The 14010-nt window shown below is 58.3% G+C and overlaps 1 protein-coding gene across 4 annotated transcripts in view; it reads right to left on the bottom strand.

The window, feature by feature from the left end:
• The window catches only part of DRC11L (dynein regulatory complex subunit 11 like), a 101575-nt gene that overhangs the window by 23368 nt on the left and 64197 nt on the right, over positions 1-14010 (bottom strand). For all 4 annotated transcript variants that reach the window (XM_075917568.1, XM_075917567.1, XM_075917565.1 and 1 more), the window contains 3 exons: positions 10551-10626; positions 911-1017; positions 105-197 (listed from right to left, as the gene is read on the bottom strand). In XM_075917568.1, coding sequence (XP_075773683.1) covers positions 105-197; positions 911-1017; positions 10551-10626 — 276 coding nt within the window. The remainder of the gene's footprint in view (positions 1-104; positions 198-910; positions 1018-10550; positions 10627-14010) is intronic.

Below are 14010 nucleotides of genomic sequence, written 5' to 3'. Positions count from 1 at the left end.
GATCCAGGAACAGCGCTCTCCCCACTCACTGCGGTGCCCCTGGGCTGTCCCTGGCCGGGCGCCCCTTTGCCTGCAGGAGGCCTGGGGTGCAGAATGTCTCTGACCTTGCTGCTCTTCTTTGCCTTGAGAGATTTCCCCTCCTCGCGATCCACAGCCAGCTTCAGTCGCTGCAATTCCTCTCGCATCAGCTCATCCACCTGAGTGGGGAGTGCCCCCAAAACAGCAGCTGGGGCCAGGCAACATCCCTCTGCCCCACATCTTCTCTCCTCTCAGGCTCCCGCTCCCCCCCCCCACCTTCTGCTTGGGATGCATGGGGACCAGCAGCCGGTCAGCCTCGACCGCTTCTGTCCCACTGCGCATGAGGGGAACCAACGCTGGCCTCTCTAGGGGCAGCCCCACAGCCCCCACAAGGGCTACCGGGGCCTGGCTGCCATCTTGAGCAAGAGCAGCCTTGGGCCTCAGTCCACAGCAATTCTAAAAACCCACCCAACCTTGAGCCAGCGCCCAGCTCGCGCTGGAGCCCGGGGAGCCCCTGGACAACAGGCAATAATTACCCGTCAGCCCGGGCACCCTCAGCGCCCCTGAACCAGGCAAGCTCAGAACCCTGGCTCCCCTAAAGCAGACAGCTCCCCGCCCCCTGGACAACAGGCAATTACCCCTCAGACCGGGGAGCCCCCCGCACCCTCAGCACCCAACCCAGGTGAGCTCAGAACCCTGGCTCCCCTAAAGCAGACAGCTCCCCGCCCCCTGGACAACAGGCAATTACCCCTCAGACCAGGGAGCCCCCCACACCCTCACCTCCCGACCCAGGCGAGCTCAGAACCCCCCCCCCAGGAGGGGTCCCTGGGCAGTGACTGCTCAGACACCGAGGCTCCTGGTGCCCCAGCATGGCTGGGCTCCTGCTCCTCACTTGCAGGCGCAGCTCCGTCTCAACCTCCTTCCTCTGCTGGGCTTTCATCAGCTCTAGCTCGTAATGAGGCTCCAAGTTGTCCAACTCATCCTGATTGCCCCAGACAGCTGCAGAGAAGGAGGCAGGTCAGGCGCTGCTTTTGCCCCTCCCAGATCTGCTGGCCTGTCTCTCCCCCTGGGGAACTGGGGGCTTTCCCAGAAGGCTCCCTCGTCTCACAGAGTAGACCATGTTATCACAGAGAGTCTCTCGCAGAGCAACTTTAAAAAGAGCTCTAGCGGGGACCCTGGCAATTACAGTCCGGTCAGGCTGTACAGTAACGTCAGTACTGGGCAAAGTGGCTGAAACGATAGGAAAGAATAAAATTGCCAGTCACATGGATGAACACAATTTGTCGGGGGAAAGTCGACATGGTTTCGAAATCCTGCCTTACAAATCTGCTCGAGTTCTTTGAGGGGATCAACACACATGTGGACAAGGGGGATCCAGTGACTTAGAAGTCTAGCAAGCCTTTCACAAGGTCCTTCACCAAAGGCTCTTAAGCAAAATAAGGTGTCATGGGATAAGAGGGAAGGTCCTTTCATGGACTGGTACCTGGTTAAAAGACAGGAAACAAAGGGTAGGAATAAATGGTCAGTTTTCAGAGTGGAGAGAGGTAACTAGTGGGGTCCCTCAAGGGTCTGTCCTGGGACCAATCCTATAAACTTATTTATAAATGATGAGGAAAAAGGGGTAAACAGGGAGGTGGCAAAATTTGCCAATGATACCAAACTGCTCAAGATAGTTCAGACCAAAGCAGACTGTGAAGAGCTTCAAACAGATCTCACAAAACTGAGTGATTGGGCAACAAAATGGCAAATTAAATTGAATGTTGATAAATGTGAAGTAATGCAAATTGGAAAAAATAAACCCAACTATACATACAATATGATGGGGACTAATTTACTATAACTACTTGTGACGGCACGTTGGGGGTCCCCCGTCTCCTGCACCCCGAAATGGCACAAACAGACTGCACCAGCCAGCGGAATAGAGGAAGTTTATTGCCTCTCCAGGATACAGCACAGCACAGATGTAATCTGGTCACAGAGCTGGGCTAGGATGCCTCAGGCCCCCTTGAGATGGGGGAGACTGGGCCCCTAAACTCCAGCCCCTTTCCCTAGGCTGTCTCCTCCATGCTCCCAGCCAGCAACTAAACTCACTCTCTTCCAGCCCTGCCCCCCAGCCAGGGTAGCCTCTACCTTCCTTTGTTCCTCTCCATGGGGGGTGTCTGGCCACTGGTTTGCATAGTGACTCATCCTGTTTTGCTGGGTCCTGGTACCCACGGCAGCCAGTGGGGGTTACCCCAGAGCCAGCAGCATAGAAACCAGCCAGGTACCCCCACTACGTCACACTACTCAAGAGAGAGATCTTGGAGCAATTGTGGATAATTCCCTGAAAACATCCACTTGGTGTGCAGTGGAAATCAAAAAACCAACAGAATGTTAGGAATCATTTGAAAAGGGACAGAGAATAAAACAGAAAACATCTTATTGCCCCTGTATAAAACCATGGGACGCCCACATCCTGAATACTGGGTACAGATGTGGTCTTCTTACCTCAAAAAAGATCTATGGGCACAGGAAAAGGTTCAGAAAAGGGCAACAGAAATGATGAGGGGTCTGGAACAGGTCCCATATGAAGAGAGATTAAAAAGACTAGGAGATAGAGAACCCTAAAACACTAGAACTGGAAGGGATCTTGAGAGGTCGTCAAGTCCAATCCCTTGCCCACATGGCAGGACCAAGCACCATCTAGATCAGGGGTGGGCAATAATTTTTGGCCAGAGGCCACTTCAAAAATGGTAAGTTTTTAATAATTTTTGGCTGGGGGCCACCCCAGAAGGGGCACGGCCTAAACCAGAAGGGGCGGGTCCAGGATGCTTCTGGGCTACCCCACCCCCAGACCATGATTGGTCGGGGGTAGGGAGCCCCTTTGCCCCCCCTTCCCACTAGGCACCCATTCCCCTGGCAGGGCAGGAAGAGGCTTCTCACGCTCCTCCACCCCAGGCCCTGAGGGCACGAGGAGCCTCCTCCTGCCCTGTGAGGAGCACATGGCGCTTCAAAGTATGACACACCCCTTGCAGGGCAGGAGGAGACCTTACAGGCTCCCCACCCGCAAGCCGACTGGCCTCTGGGCAGGGGGAGCACGCGAAGCCTCCCACCCTGCAAGGAGCATGTGGCACTTTGAAGTGCTGGGTGCACCTCACAAGGAAGGAGGAAGTTTTGAGCTGTCCCCTGCCCCCAGGCCTTAATTGAGCAGCAGGGCCTCCGTGGGCCGGATCAATCCTCTTGGTGGGCCGAATCCAGCCTGCAGAGGCCCTTTTGCCCACCCCTGGTCTAGACCATCCCGGATAAGTGTCTGTCTGACCTGCAATTAAATATCTCCAGAGACGGAGCTTCCACAACCTCCCTGGGCAATTTATTCCAGTGTCTGACCACCCTGACAGGCAGGAACTTTTTCCTAATGTCCAACCTGAACCTCCATTGCTGCAGTTTAAGCCCATTGCTGCTTGTTCTATCCTCAGAGGCCAAGGACAACAATTTGTCTCCCTCCTCTTTGTGACACCCTTTTAGATACTTGAAAACGACTCTCATGTCCCCTCTCAGTCTTCTCCTTTCTAAACTAAACAAGCCCGATTCTTTCAGCCTTCCTCATAGCTCATGTTTTCTAGACCTTCAGTCATTCTTGTTGCTCTTCTCTGGACCTTCTCCAGTTTCTCCACATCTTTCGTGAAATGTGGTGCTCAGAACTGGACACAATATTCCAACTGAGGCCTAACCAGCGCAGAGTAGAGCGGAAGAATGACTTTTCGCATTTTGCTCATGACACACCTGTTAATGCATCCCAGAATCATGTTTGCTTTTCTTGCCACAGTGTGACAAGGAGTCCTGTGGCACCTTAGGGTACGTCTAAACTACATGACTGTGTCGACGGAGCCATGTAGATTTGTTGTTTGGCAAAAGTAAATGAAGCCGCAATTTCAATGATCGCGGCTTCATTTACATTTACATGGCTGCCGTGCTGAGCCGACAAAGAGCTGATCAGCTGTTTGTCCACTCAGCGCGCTAGTCTGGACGCTCCCCTGCCGACATCAAAGCCCTTTGTCGGCAGCCCCGGTAAACCTCATCCCATGAGGAATAACAGGGCTGCCGACAAAGGGCTTTGATGTCGGCAGGGGAGCGTCCAGACTAGCGCGCTGAGCGGACAAACAGCTGATCAGCTGTTTGTCGGCTCAGCGCAGCAGCCATGTAAATGTAAATGAAGCCGCGATCATTTAAATCGCGGCTTCATTTGCCTTTGCCTATGTGTCTAATCTACATGCCTCTGACGACAGAGGCATGTAGTCTAGACACAGCCTTATAGCCTAACAGATGCATTGGAGCATAAGGTTTCGTGGGTAAAGACCCACTTCATCAGATGCAAAAACCCACTTCACCAGACTAACACAGCTACCCCTCTGATACTTGCCACAGTGTGACACTGTTGACTCATATTTAGCTTGTGGTCCACTCTGACCCCTAGATCCCTTTCTGCCGTACTCCTTTCTAGACAGTCGCTTCCCATTCTGTGTGTGTGAGACTGATTGTTCCTTCCTAAGTGGAGCACTTTGCATTGGTCCTTATCGAACTTCGTCCTGTTTACCTCAGCCAATTTCTCCCGATCATTTTGAATTCTGCCCCTCTCCTCTAAAGCACTCGCAGCCCCTCCCAGCTTGGGATCATCCGGAAACTTAAGAAGCGTCCTCTCTGTGCTGATATCTAAATCGCTGATGAAGACACTGAACAGCTGGTCCCAGAACAGACCCCCGTGGAACCCCACTTGTGCCTGTCTAGCACGCCTGTGAACCGTTAATAACTACTCTCTGGCTACATCTAAACTACACCCCTCTGTTTTGAATGTGCAAATGAAGTGGGGATTTAAATATCCCGTGCTTCATTTGCATAATCGCGTTCTGGCACCATTTCGAAACTGAAACAGCAGTTTAGGAGAAGTATAGGATCTTTCAATAAAGCGCCCTGTTTTAAAAAAAAAATGTGTCTAAAAAAACTGTATAAAAAAACCCGCGTCTAAACTGTGGTTTCAGTTTCGAAATGGCACTTGTTTGAAACAGCTCCAGAACACGATTATACAAATGAAGCGTGGGATATTTAAATCCCCGCTTCACTTGCATTTTCAAAACGTCTAATTTACATCCCTCTGCTGACAGAGGGGCAGTAGTTTAGACAAGGCCTCTGAGAACGGTTATCCAGCCAGTTATGCACCCACCTTATAGTAGCCCCATCTAAGTTGTAGTTGCCTAGTGTATTGATAAAACTATCATGCGAGACCGTTTCAAATGCCTTGCTAAAGTGTAGGTATCCCACGACCACTGCTTCTCCCTTATTCACAAGACTCATTAGCCTATCAAAGAAAGCTAGCAGATTGGTTTGACGTGATTTGTTCTTTACAAATCCATGTTGGCTGATACCTAACACCTTATTATCTTCCAAGTGTTTGCAGATGATTCCTTAATTATTTGCTCCATTATCTTTCCTGGCATAAAAGTTAAACTGACTGCTCTATAGTTTCTTGGGTTGTTCTTATTTCCCTTTTTATAGATGGGCACTAGATTTGCCCTTTTCCAGTCTTCTGGAATCTCTCCCAACTTCCATGATTTTTCAAATATGATAGCTAAAGGCTCAGATACCTCCTCTATCATTCTAGATGAGTTTTCAGCTTAGAAAAGAGGAGACTAAGGAGGGATAAGATAGAGGTCTATAAAAGCATGATGGGGGTGGAAAAAGTGAATAAGTAAACGTTATTTACTTGTTCTCATAACATAGGAACTAGGGCTCATCAAATGAAATTAATAGGCAGCAGGTTTAAAAAAAAACAAAGGAAATTTTTCTTCATTCAGTGCGCAGTCAACCTGTGGAACTCCTTGCCATAGGATGTTGCAAAGACAAGGACTTTAACAGGCTTCAAGAAAGAGCTGGACAGATTCATGGAGGTTGTGTCCATCAATGGCTGTTAGCCAGGATGGGTAGGAATGGTGTCCTTAGCCTCGGTTTCTTTGGTGGTGGGTGTGACGTAGTGGGGGTATCTGGCTGGTTTCTATGCTGCTGGCTCTGGGGTAACCCCCACGGGCTGCAGTTGGTACCATGGCCCAGCAAAACAGGATGAGTCATTATGCAAAGGGTGTCTCAACCTGTCTGACCAGCCACCCCCCATGGGGAGGAACAAAGGAAGGTGGATGCTACCCTGGCTGGGGGGCAGGGCTGGAGGAGAATGAGTTAGTTTTCTGTCTGGGAGCATGGAGGAAGCAGCCTCAGCAACAGGCTGGGGGGTTAAGAAGCCGAGACCCCTGCCCTATATCAAGGGGGGCTGAGGCATCCTAGGCCTGCCCTGTAACCTGATGACATCTGTGCTGTGCTATATCCTGGAGAAGCAATAAACCACCTCTATTCTACTGGCTGGTGGTGTCTGTTTGTGCCATTTCGGGGGTGCAGGAGACGGGGAACCCCCAACACGCCGTCACACTGGTGTCAGAAGTGAGATGCACTGCACCCCGTGAATGGAGCTTCCAGCGGTGAGCGACAAGGCGCAGTAAAGCTAGAGCCCGGTAGCCAGGCATGCTGGAGACAGAGCGAAGCGGTTCCTGGGAATCGTGGGGCGCTGCAGCACTAGACTGGTGAGTCTGCACCGAGGGACCCAGCGGGCAGATGGCCTACGCCCGACTCTTGAAGGCAGAGCTGGTGAAGCTGTGCAGAGAGAGGGGCTTGCCTGTGCGGAAAGCAACCAAGGCCCAGCTGATTGCCCGGCTGGAAGAGAATGACCAGCCACAGGGCCAGGATCTTGTCCCCAGGGGGAGCAGCCAGACCCCTCCTGAGAGTGTGTCAGGCTCAGAGGGGGGGAGGAGCACTGGAACCCACCAGAGAGATGAGACAGCTTCCCCCAGGAGGCCTGCAAGCTGTAGCCCATCTAGGGCAGGGGCCAGCCCAGCGGAGCTGCGGCGGCTGGAGATCCAGCTGCGGATGAAGGAATTGGAAGTAGAGGACCGAGAGAGGGAGCGCCAGGACCGAGAGAGGGACCGCCAGGACCGAGAGAGGCGGCAACAGCATGAGTTGGCCATGGCAGAGCGGAGAACTGGCGGGGCACCGGCTGCACCAAGAGTGGATGGGCACCAGGGTCCCGGGACTGCCAGGTGCTTGCAGAGGCTTGTGGTGGCCCAGTTGAAGGACAACGGCGACATAGACGGGTTCCTCAGCTCCTTTGAGAGGGCCTGTGGACTGCAACGGGTTCCCCCAGCTGACTGGCTGCAGGAGCTCATCCCCGCAGTGAGCCAGGAGGTGGCCGGAGTGCTCAGTCAGCTGGAGGACCTACAGCCAGGGGATTACAACCGAGTCAAGGAGGCCCTGCTGCACAACTTCGGGCTGACCCCCGAGATGTACAGGAAGAAGTTCCGGGGGGTACAGAAAGGGCCACGGGAGACCTATGTGGACCTGGCCTCCCGCCTGGCGCAATACTGCCGCAAGTGGGTGTCTGGAGTCGGAGCCCAGACCGCAGAGGAGCTGCTCAAGCTGGTCATGATGGAGCAGTTCTATGAAGCGTGCCCACCCAAACTGAGGCTGTGGCTCAAGGACCGGAGACCAGAGAACCCCCAAGAGGCCGGGAGACTGGCAGATGAGTTCATGGGGAGCCGGTCCGGGTGTGAACGGGAGTCCCGGAGAGAAAGGGAATCTCGCAGAGACCGGATCTCGGCTGAGCGATGGAGGGAGTCAAGTATGAGGCGAGCCCAAGGAACAGGTCGTCTGTGCCCCAGAGAACCAGCCAGGGCTTGGACAGAGACAGCCCAAAGCCCAACTTGGCATCGCTGTGGGCAAAAAGGCCACACGAGGGCTCAGTGCACCAGGTCCCAGGACCGGGGACTTTCCAGGGTTAACTGGCTGGGGCGGGAGGAAGGACAGGCTGCCCCAGAGGCAGGGGCTGGCAGGCAAACCTCAGCTCAGAGAGAGGGGAAGGATGCTCAGTGCACCTCCCCTGGGAGGTCTGATTCTCAGGAGGCGGATTTCTCCGTGTACCGGGTGGGGGCAGGACGGCCCCTGCGGAGCGAGTGCCTCATACCCTGGAGGTGGATGGTAAGAAGGTGATGGGCTTCTGGGACACGGGGGTGGAGGTGACTCTGGCCCGATCCGACATAGTGGCCCCAGACCGGATACTACCCCACACCCAGCTGACCCTGAAGGGCATAGATGGGTCCCCGTTTAAGGTGCCTGTAGCCAGGGTGCATCTGAAATGGGGGGCGAAGTAAAGCCTCAAGGAAGTGGGGGTGCACCCGCACTTGCCCACCGAGGTGCTGATGGGGGGTGACCTAGATGAGTGGCCCCATGAATCCCAGCGGGCTCTAGTCACTACCCGGAGCCAGAGCCAACGAGGGGCTGGAAACATGGGTCCAGGGAAGGACTCCCGGCAGAGTCCTCAGGGTCCCATCCCAGTGGACACGGGGTCCAGCCAGACTGGGACTCCGGACCTAGGTAAAGGTGGGGGACAAGTCCCGATCCCTGCCTCAGCAGCTGAATTCCAGGCTGAGGTGCAGGCAGACCAGGCTGGCCTCCGTGCAGCTCAGCCCCTGGGGAGAGGTGGCCAGGAGAGATTCCTGTGGGAGCAGGGATTCCTGTTCCGTGAATGGCTTCCCCCCAGGAATGTGAGGGCATGGGGGGTCCAGCGGTAGCTGGTCGTTCCCCAAAAGCATCGCCTCAAGCTGCTGTATTTGGCCCACGACGTCCCTGTTGCGGGCCACCGGGGATCCGGAGCACCCGGCTGAGGCTGCTCCAACACTTCTACTGTCCGTGGATGTTTGCAGCGGTGCAGCGGTACTGCCGGTCCTGTGACTCCTGCCAGAGGGGCGGGAAGGCCCAAGACAGGAGGAAAGCTGCTTGGGGGTCCCTACCCCATATAGAGGACCCCCTGGGCTCGCTGAGAGAGTTATGGGAGGGGAAGACCCCCCTGGATGGATCGTCGGGTGTGGAAGCTTCCCTGGCTGCCCAGAGAAGGCTCGCTGGGCTCATGGCCCCGGCCCGAGAGACCCTGGCCAGAGATCAAGGCCAGCGGAAGGGTGGGTGTGACCCCCGAGGACAGGCCTGTGCCAGTCGTCCTGGAGCGGTGCGGCGAGTGGACAGAGGGAAGCCAATTCATGTGGGGCCTCGCCACGGCCGGCCCGAGTCAAGGGGAGCACACATGTCCCCAGGGCGGGTTCCCACGCAGAGGACCCGAACTTCCCTAGGTCACGAGCGGAGTGACCCTGCTCAGTTCGCTCTCGGAGGGGGGAGAACTGTGACGTAGTGGGGGTACCTGGCTGGTTTCTATGCTGCTGGCTCTGGGGTAACCCCCACGGGCTGCCGTGGGTACCACGACCCAGCAAAACAGGATGAGTCACTATGCAAAGGGACCTCTCAACCGGTATGGCCAGACACCCCCCATGGAGAGGAACAAAGGAAGGTGGATGCTGCCCTGGCTGGGGGGCAGGGCTGGAGGAGAGTGAGTTAGTTTTCTGTCTGGGAGCATGGAGGAAGCAGCCTCAGCAAAGGCTGGGGGGTTTAGAAGCCGAGACCCCTGCCCCATATCAAGGGGGGCTGAGGCCTCCTAGGCCTGCCTTGTAACCTGATGACATCTGTGCTGTGCTGTATCCTGGAGAAGCAATAAACTCCCTCTATTCTACTGGCTGGTGGAGTCTGTTCATGCCATTTCAGGGGTGCAGGAGATGGGGGAACCCCAACCCGTCATCACAGTGGGTGACAGGGGAGGGACCACGTGAGGATTACCTGTTGTGATCCCTTCCTTTGGGGCACCTGGCATTGGCCTCTATGGGCACACAGGACATGGAGCTCGATGGACCTTTGGTCTAACCCAGTTTGGCCGTTCTTATATTCTAACTTCCCCCTCCTCAATCACCACCCTGCCCCCCAATTACAACCACACAATAACCAGGGGCATTTCTAGCTCCACTTCATGGGGAAATCCTGTTAGGCCAGACTTCAGTGCCCAGTTCTGTGCGTGCCCCGGCAGCAGCGAGCTGTGCCCTGCAGGCACCTGCGGACTGTCTAACGCCCCGTGACAGCGCGGCTCTGAGCAGAGAGGTCCCAGGAGCTCAGAGCAGCCTGCCTGGGCTTGGCGACACAGCAGCCCTGTAGCGACTCGTGCCCAAACAAGGGCAGAGCAGCTCCCCAGCGTGAACACGTGAGTGACCTGGGACACGCCCCCGGCTGGGCAGGGAAGGCATGCGCTGGCGTGCGAGCTCTGTGCTAGTCATTCCCTGCTCGTGCATGCGCTTCCCCTGCCCACAGAGTGGAGGGGTCAGGGGCTGAGGGGCACAGGAGGGCCGTACAGGGGATGAGTTGGCTTGGCCCAACACAGCAAGGCCCAGGCAAATGTGACTAGACTCCAGTGACCGGGCCAGGCTGGACAATCCCACCAGGACAAGTCACAAGTGCACCCTCACGCCAGGTAAGAGGGGCAGGGCCGGGTCTCACTGCTAGTCCTGCCCTAACCGGCTCCCAGCCCCTGGGTGTGTACAGGGCAGAGCAGCTCCACCCCCCACGGCCCCAGCTCAGATCCCCCTCACTCTGATACTCGGCGGAGCCCTCGCTGATCATGGGCAGGAACTTGGACTCAGCCAGCTTCAAACTTTCCTCTTCTCCCTGGAAAACGGCAAAGCAGCGATGACTCAGATGAACTGGGCGGCCCTTGGGGCACAGCGAATGCGTGTGCCTGGTCCTGCCCAGAGCTATCCTGCAGGAGCCTCCATCATGGTCCCCCCACCCCTCCACGTAGTGCCTGGTCCTGCCCAGAGCTATCCTGCAGGAGCCTCCATCACGGTCCCCCCACCCCTCCACGTAGTGCCTGGTCCTGCCCAGAGCTATCCTGCAGGACCCTCCATCACGGTCCCCCCACCCCTCCACGTAGTGCCTGGTCCTGCCCAGAGCTATCCTGCAGGACCCTCCATCACGGTCCCCCCACCCCTCCACGTAGTGCCTGGTCCTGCCCAGAGCTATCCTGCAGGACCCTCCATCATGGTCCCCCCACCCCTCCACGTAGTGCCTGGTCCTGCCCAGAGCTATCCTGCAGGACCCTCCATCACGGTCCCCCCACCCCTCCACGTAGTGCCTGGTCCTGCCCAGAGCAGGACCCTCCATCACGGTCCCCCCACCCCTCCGCGTAGTGCCTGGTCCTGCCCAGAGCTATCCTGCAGGAGCCTCCATCATGGTCCCCCCACCCCTCCACGTAGTGCCTGGTCCTGCCCAGAGCTATCCTGCAGGACCCTCCATCACGGTCCCCCCACCCCTCCACGTAGTGCCTGGTCCTGCCCAGAGCTATCCTGCAGGAGCCTCCATCATGGTCCCCCCACCCCTCCACGTAGTGCCTGGTCCTGCCCAGAGCTATCCTGCAGGACCCTCCATCACGGTCCCCCCACCCCTCCGCGTAGTGCCTGGTCCTGCCCAGAGCTATCCTGCAGGACCCTCCATCACGGTCCCCCCACCCCTCCGCGTAGTGCCTGGTCCTGCCCAGAGCTATCCTGCAGGACCCTCCATCACGGTCCCCCCACCCCTCCACGTAGTGCCTGGTCCTGCCCAGAGCTATCCTGCAGGACCCTCCATCACGGTCCCCCCACCCCTCCGCGTAGTGCCTGGTCCTGCCCAGAGCTATCCTGCAGGACCCTCCATCACGGTCCCCCCACCCCTCCGCGTAGTGCCTGGTCCTGCCCAGAGCTATCCTGCAGGACCCTCCATCATGGTCCCCCCACCCCTCCACGTAGTGCCTGGTCCTGCCCAGAGCTATCCTGCAGGACCCTCCATCACGGTCCCCCCACCCCTCCACGTAGTGCCTGGTCCTGCCCAGAGCAGGACCCTCCATCACGGTCCCCCCACCCCTCCGCGTAGTGCCTGGTCCTGCCCAGAGCTATCCTGCAGGAGCCTCCATCATGGTCCCCCCACCCCTCCACGTAGTGCCTGGTCCTGCCCAGAGCTATCCTGCAGGAGCCTCCATCATGGTCCCCCCACCCCTCCACGTAGTGCCTGGTCCTGCCCAGAGCTATCCTGCAGGACCCTCCATCACGGTCCCCCCACCCCTCCGCGTAGTGCCTGGTCCTGCCCAGAGCTATCCTGCAGGACCCTCCATCACGGTCCCCCCACCCCTCCGCGTAGTGCCTGGTCCTGCCCAGAGCTATCCTGCAGGACCCTCCATCACGGTCCCCCCACCCCTCCACGTAGTGCCTGGTCCTGCCCAGAGCTATCCTGCAGGACCCTCCATCACGGTCCCCCCACCCCTCCGCGTAGTGCCTGGTCCTGCCCAGAGCTATCCTGCAGGACCCTCCATCACGGTCCCCCCACCCCTCCGCGTAGTGCCTGGTCCTGCCCAGAGCTATCCTGCAGGACCCTCCATCACGGTCCCCCCACCCCTCCACGTAGTGCCTGGTCCTGCCCAGAGCTATCCTGCAGGACCCTCCATCACGGTCCCCCCACCCCTCCACGTAGTGCCTGGTCCTGCCCAGAGCTATCCTGCAGGACCCTCCATCACGGTCCCCCCACCCCTCCGCATAGTGCCTGGTCCTGCCCAGAGCTATCCTGCAGGACCCTCCATCACGGTCCCCCCACCCCTCCACGTAGTGCCTGGTCCTGCCCAGAGCTATCCTGCAGGACCCTCCATCACGGTCCCCCCACCCCTCCACGTAGTGCCTGGTCCTGCCCAGAGCAGGAGCCTCCATCACGGTCCCCCCACCCCTCCACGTAGTGCCTGGTCCCGCCCAGAGCTATCCTGCAGGACCCTCCATCACGGTCCCCCCACCCCTCCACGTAGTGCCTGGTCCTGCCCAGAGCTATCCTGCAGGACCCTCCATCACGGTCCCCCCACCCCTCCACGTAGTGCCTGGTCCTGCCCAGAGCTATCCTGCAGGACCCTCCATCACGGTCCCCCCACCCCTCCACGTAGTGCCTGGTCCTGCCCAGAGCTATCCTGCAGGACCCTCCATCACGGTCCCCCCACCCCTCCACGTAGTGCCTGGTCCCGCCCAGAGCTATCCTGCAGGACCCTCCATCACGGTCCCCCCACCCCTCCACGTAGTGCCTGGTCCCGCCCAGAGCTATCCTGCAGGACCCTCCATCACGGTCCCCCCACCCCTCCACGTAGTGCCTGGTCCTGCCCAGAGCTATCCTGCAGGACCCTCCATCACGGTCCCCCCACCCCTCCACGTAGTGCCTGGTCCTGCCCAGAGCTATCCTGCAGGACCCTCCATCACGGTCCCCCCACCCCTCCATGTAGTGCCTGGTCCTGCCCAGAGCTATCCTGCAGGACCCTCCATCACGGTCCCCCCACCCCTCCACGTAGTGCCTGGTCCTGCCCAGAGCTATCCTGCAGGAGCCTCCATCACGGTCCCCCCACCCCTCCACGTAGTGCCTGGTCCTGCCCAGAGCAGGAGCCTCCATCACGGTCCCCCCACCCCTCCACGTAGTGCCTGGTCCTGCCCAGAGCTATCCTGCAGGACCCTCCATCACGGTCCCCCCACCCCTCCGCGTAGTGCCTGGTCCTGCCCAGAGCTATCCTGCAGGACCCTCCATCACGGTCCCCCCACCCCTCCACGTAGTGCCTGGTCCTGCCCAGAGCTATCCTGCAGGACCCTCCATCACGGTCCCCCCACCCCTCCGCGTAGTGCCTGGTCCTGCCCAGAGCTATCCTGCAGGACCCTCCATCACGGTCCCCCCACCCCTCCACGTAGTGCCTGGTCCTGCCCAGAGCTATCCTGCAGGACCCTCCATCACGGTCCCCCCACCCCTCCACGTAGTGCCTGGTCCTGCCCAGAGCTATCCTGCAGGACCCTCCATCACGGTCCCCCCACCCCTCCACGTAGTGCCTGGTCCTGCCCAGAGCAGGAGCCTCCATCACGGTCCCCCCACCCCTCCACGTAGTGCCTGGTCCCGCCCAGAGCTATCCTGCAGGACCCTCCATCACGGTCCCCCCACCCCTCCACGTAGTGCCTGGTCCTGCCCAGAGCTATCCTGCAGGACCCTCCATCACGGTCCCCCCACCCC

Source organism: Pelodiscus sinensis, unplaced genomic scaffold (genome assembly GCF_049634645.1).
Source record: "Pelodiscus sinensis isolate JC-2024 unplaced genomic scaffold, ASM4963464v1 ctg63, whole genome shotgun sequence".
Classification (NCBI taxonomy): Eukaryota; Metazoa; Chordata; order Testudines; family Trionychidae; genus Pelodiscus; species Pelodiscus sinensis.
Note: the sequence above shows the minus strand (reverse complement) of the source record. Positions and strands in the feature narration are given on the sequence as shown.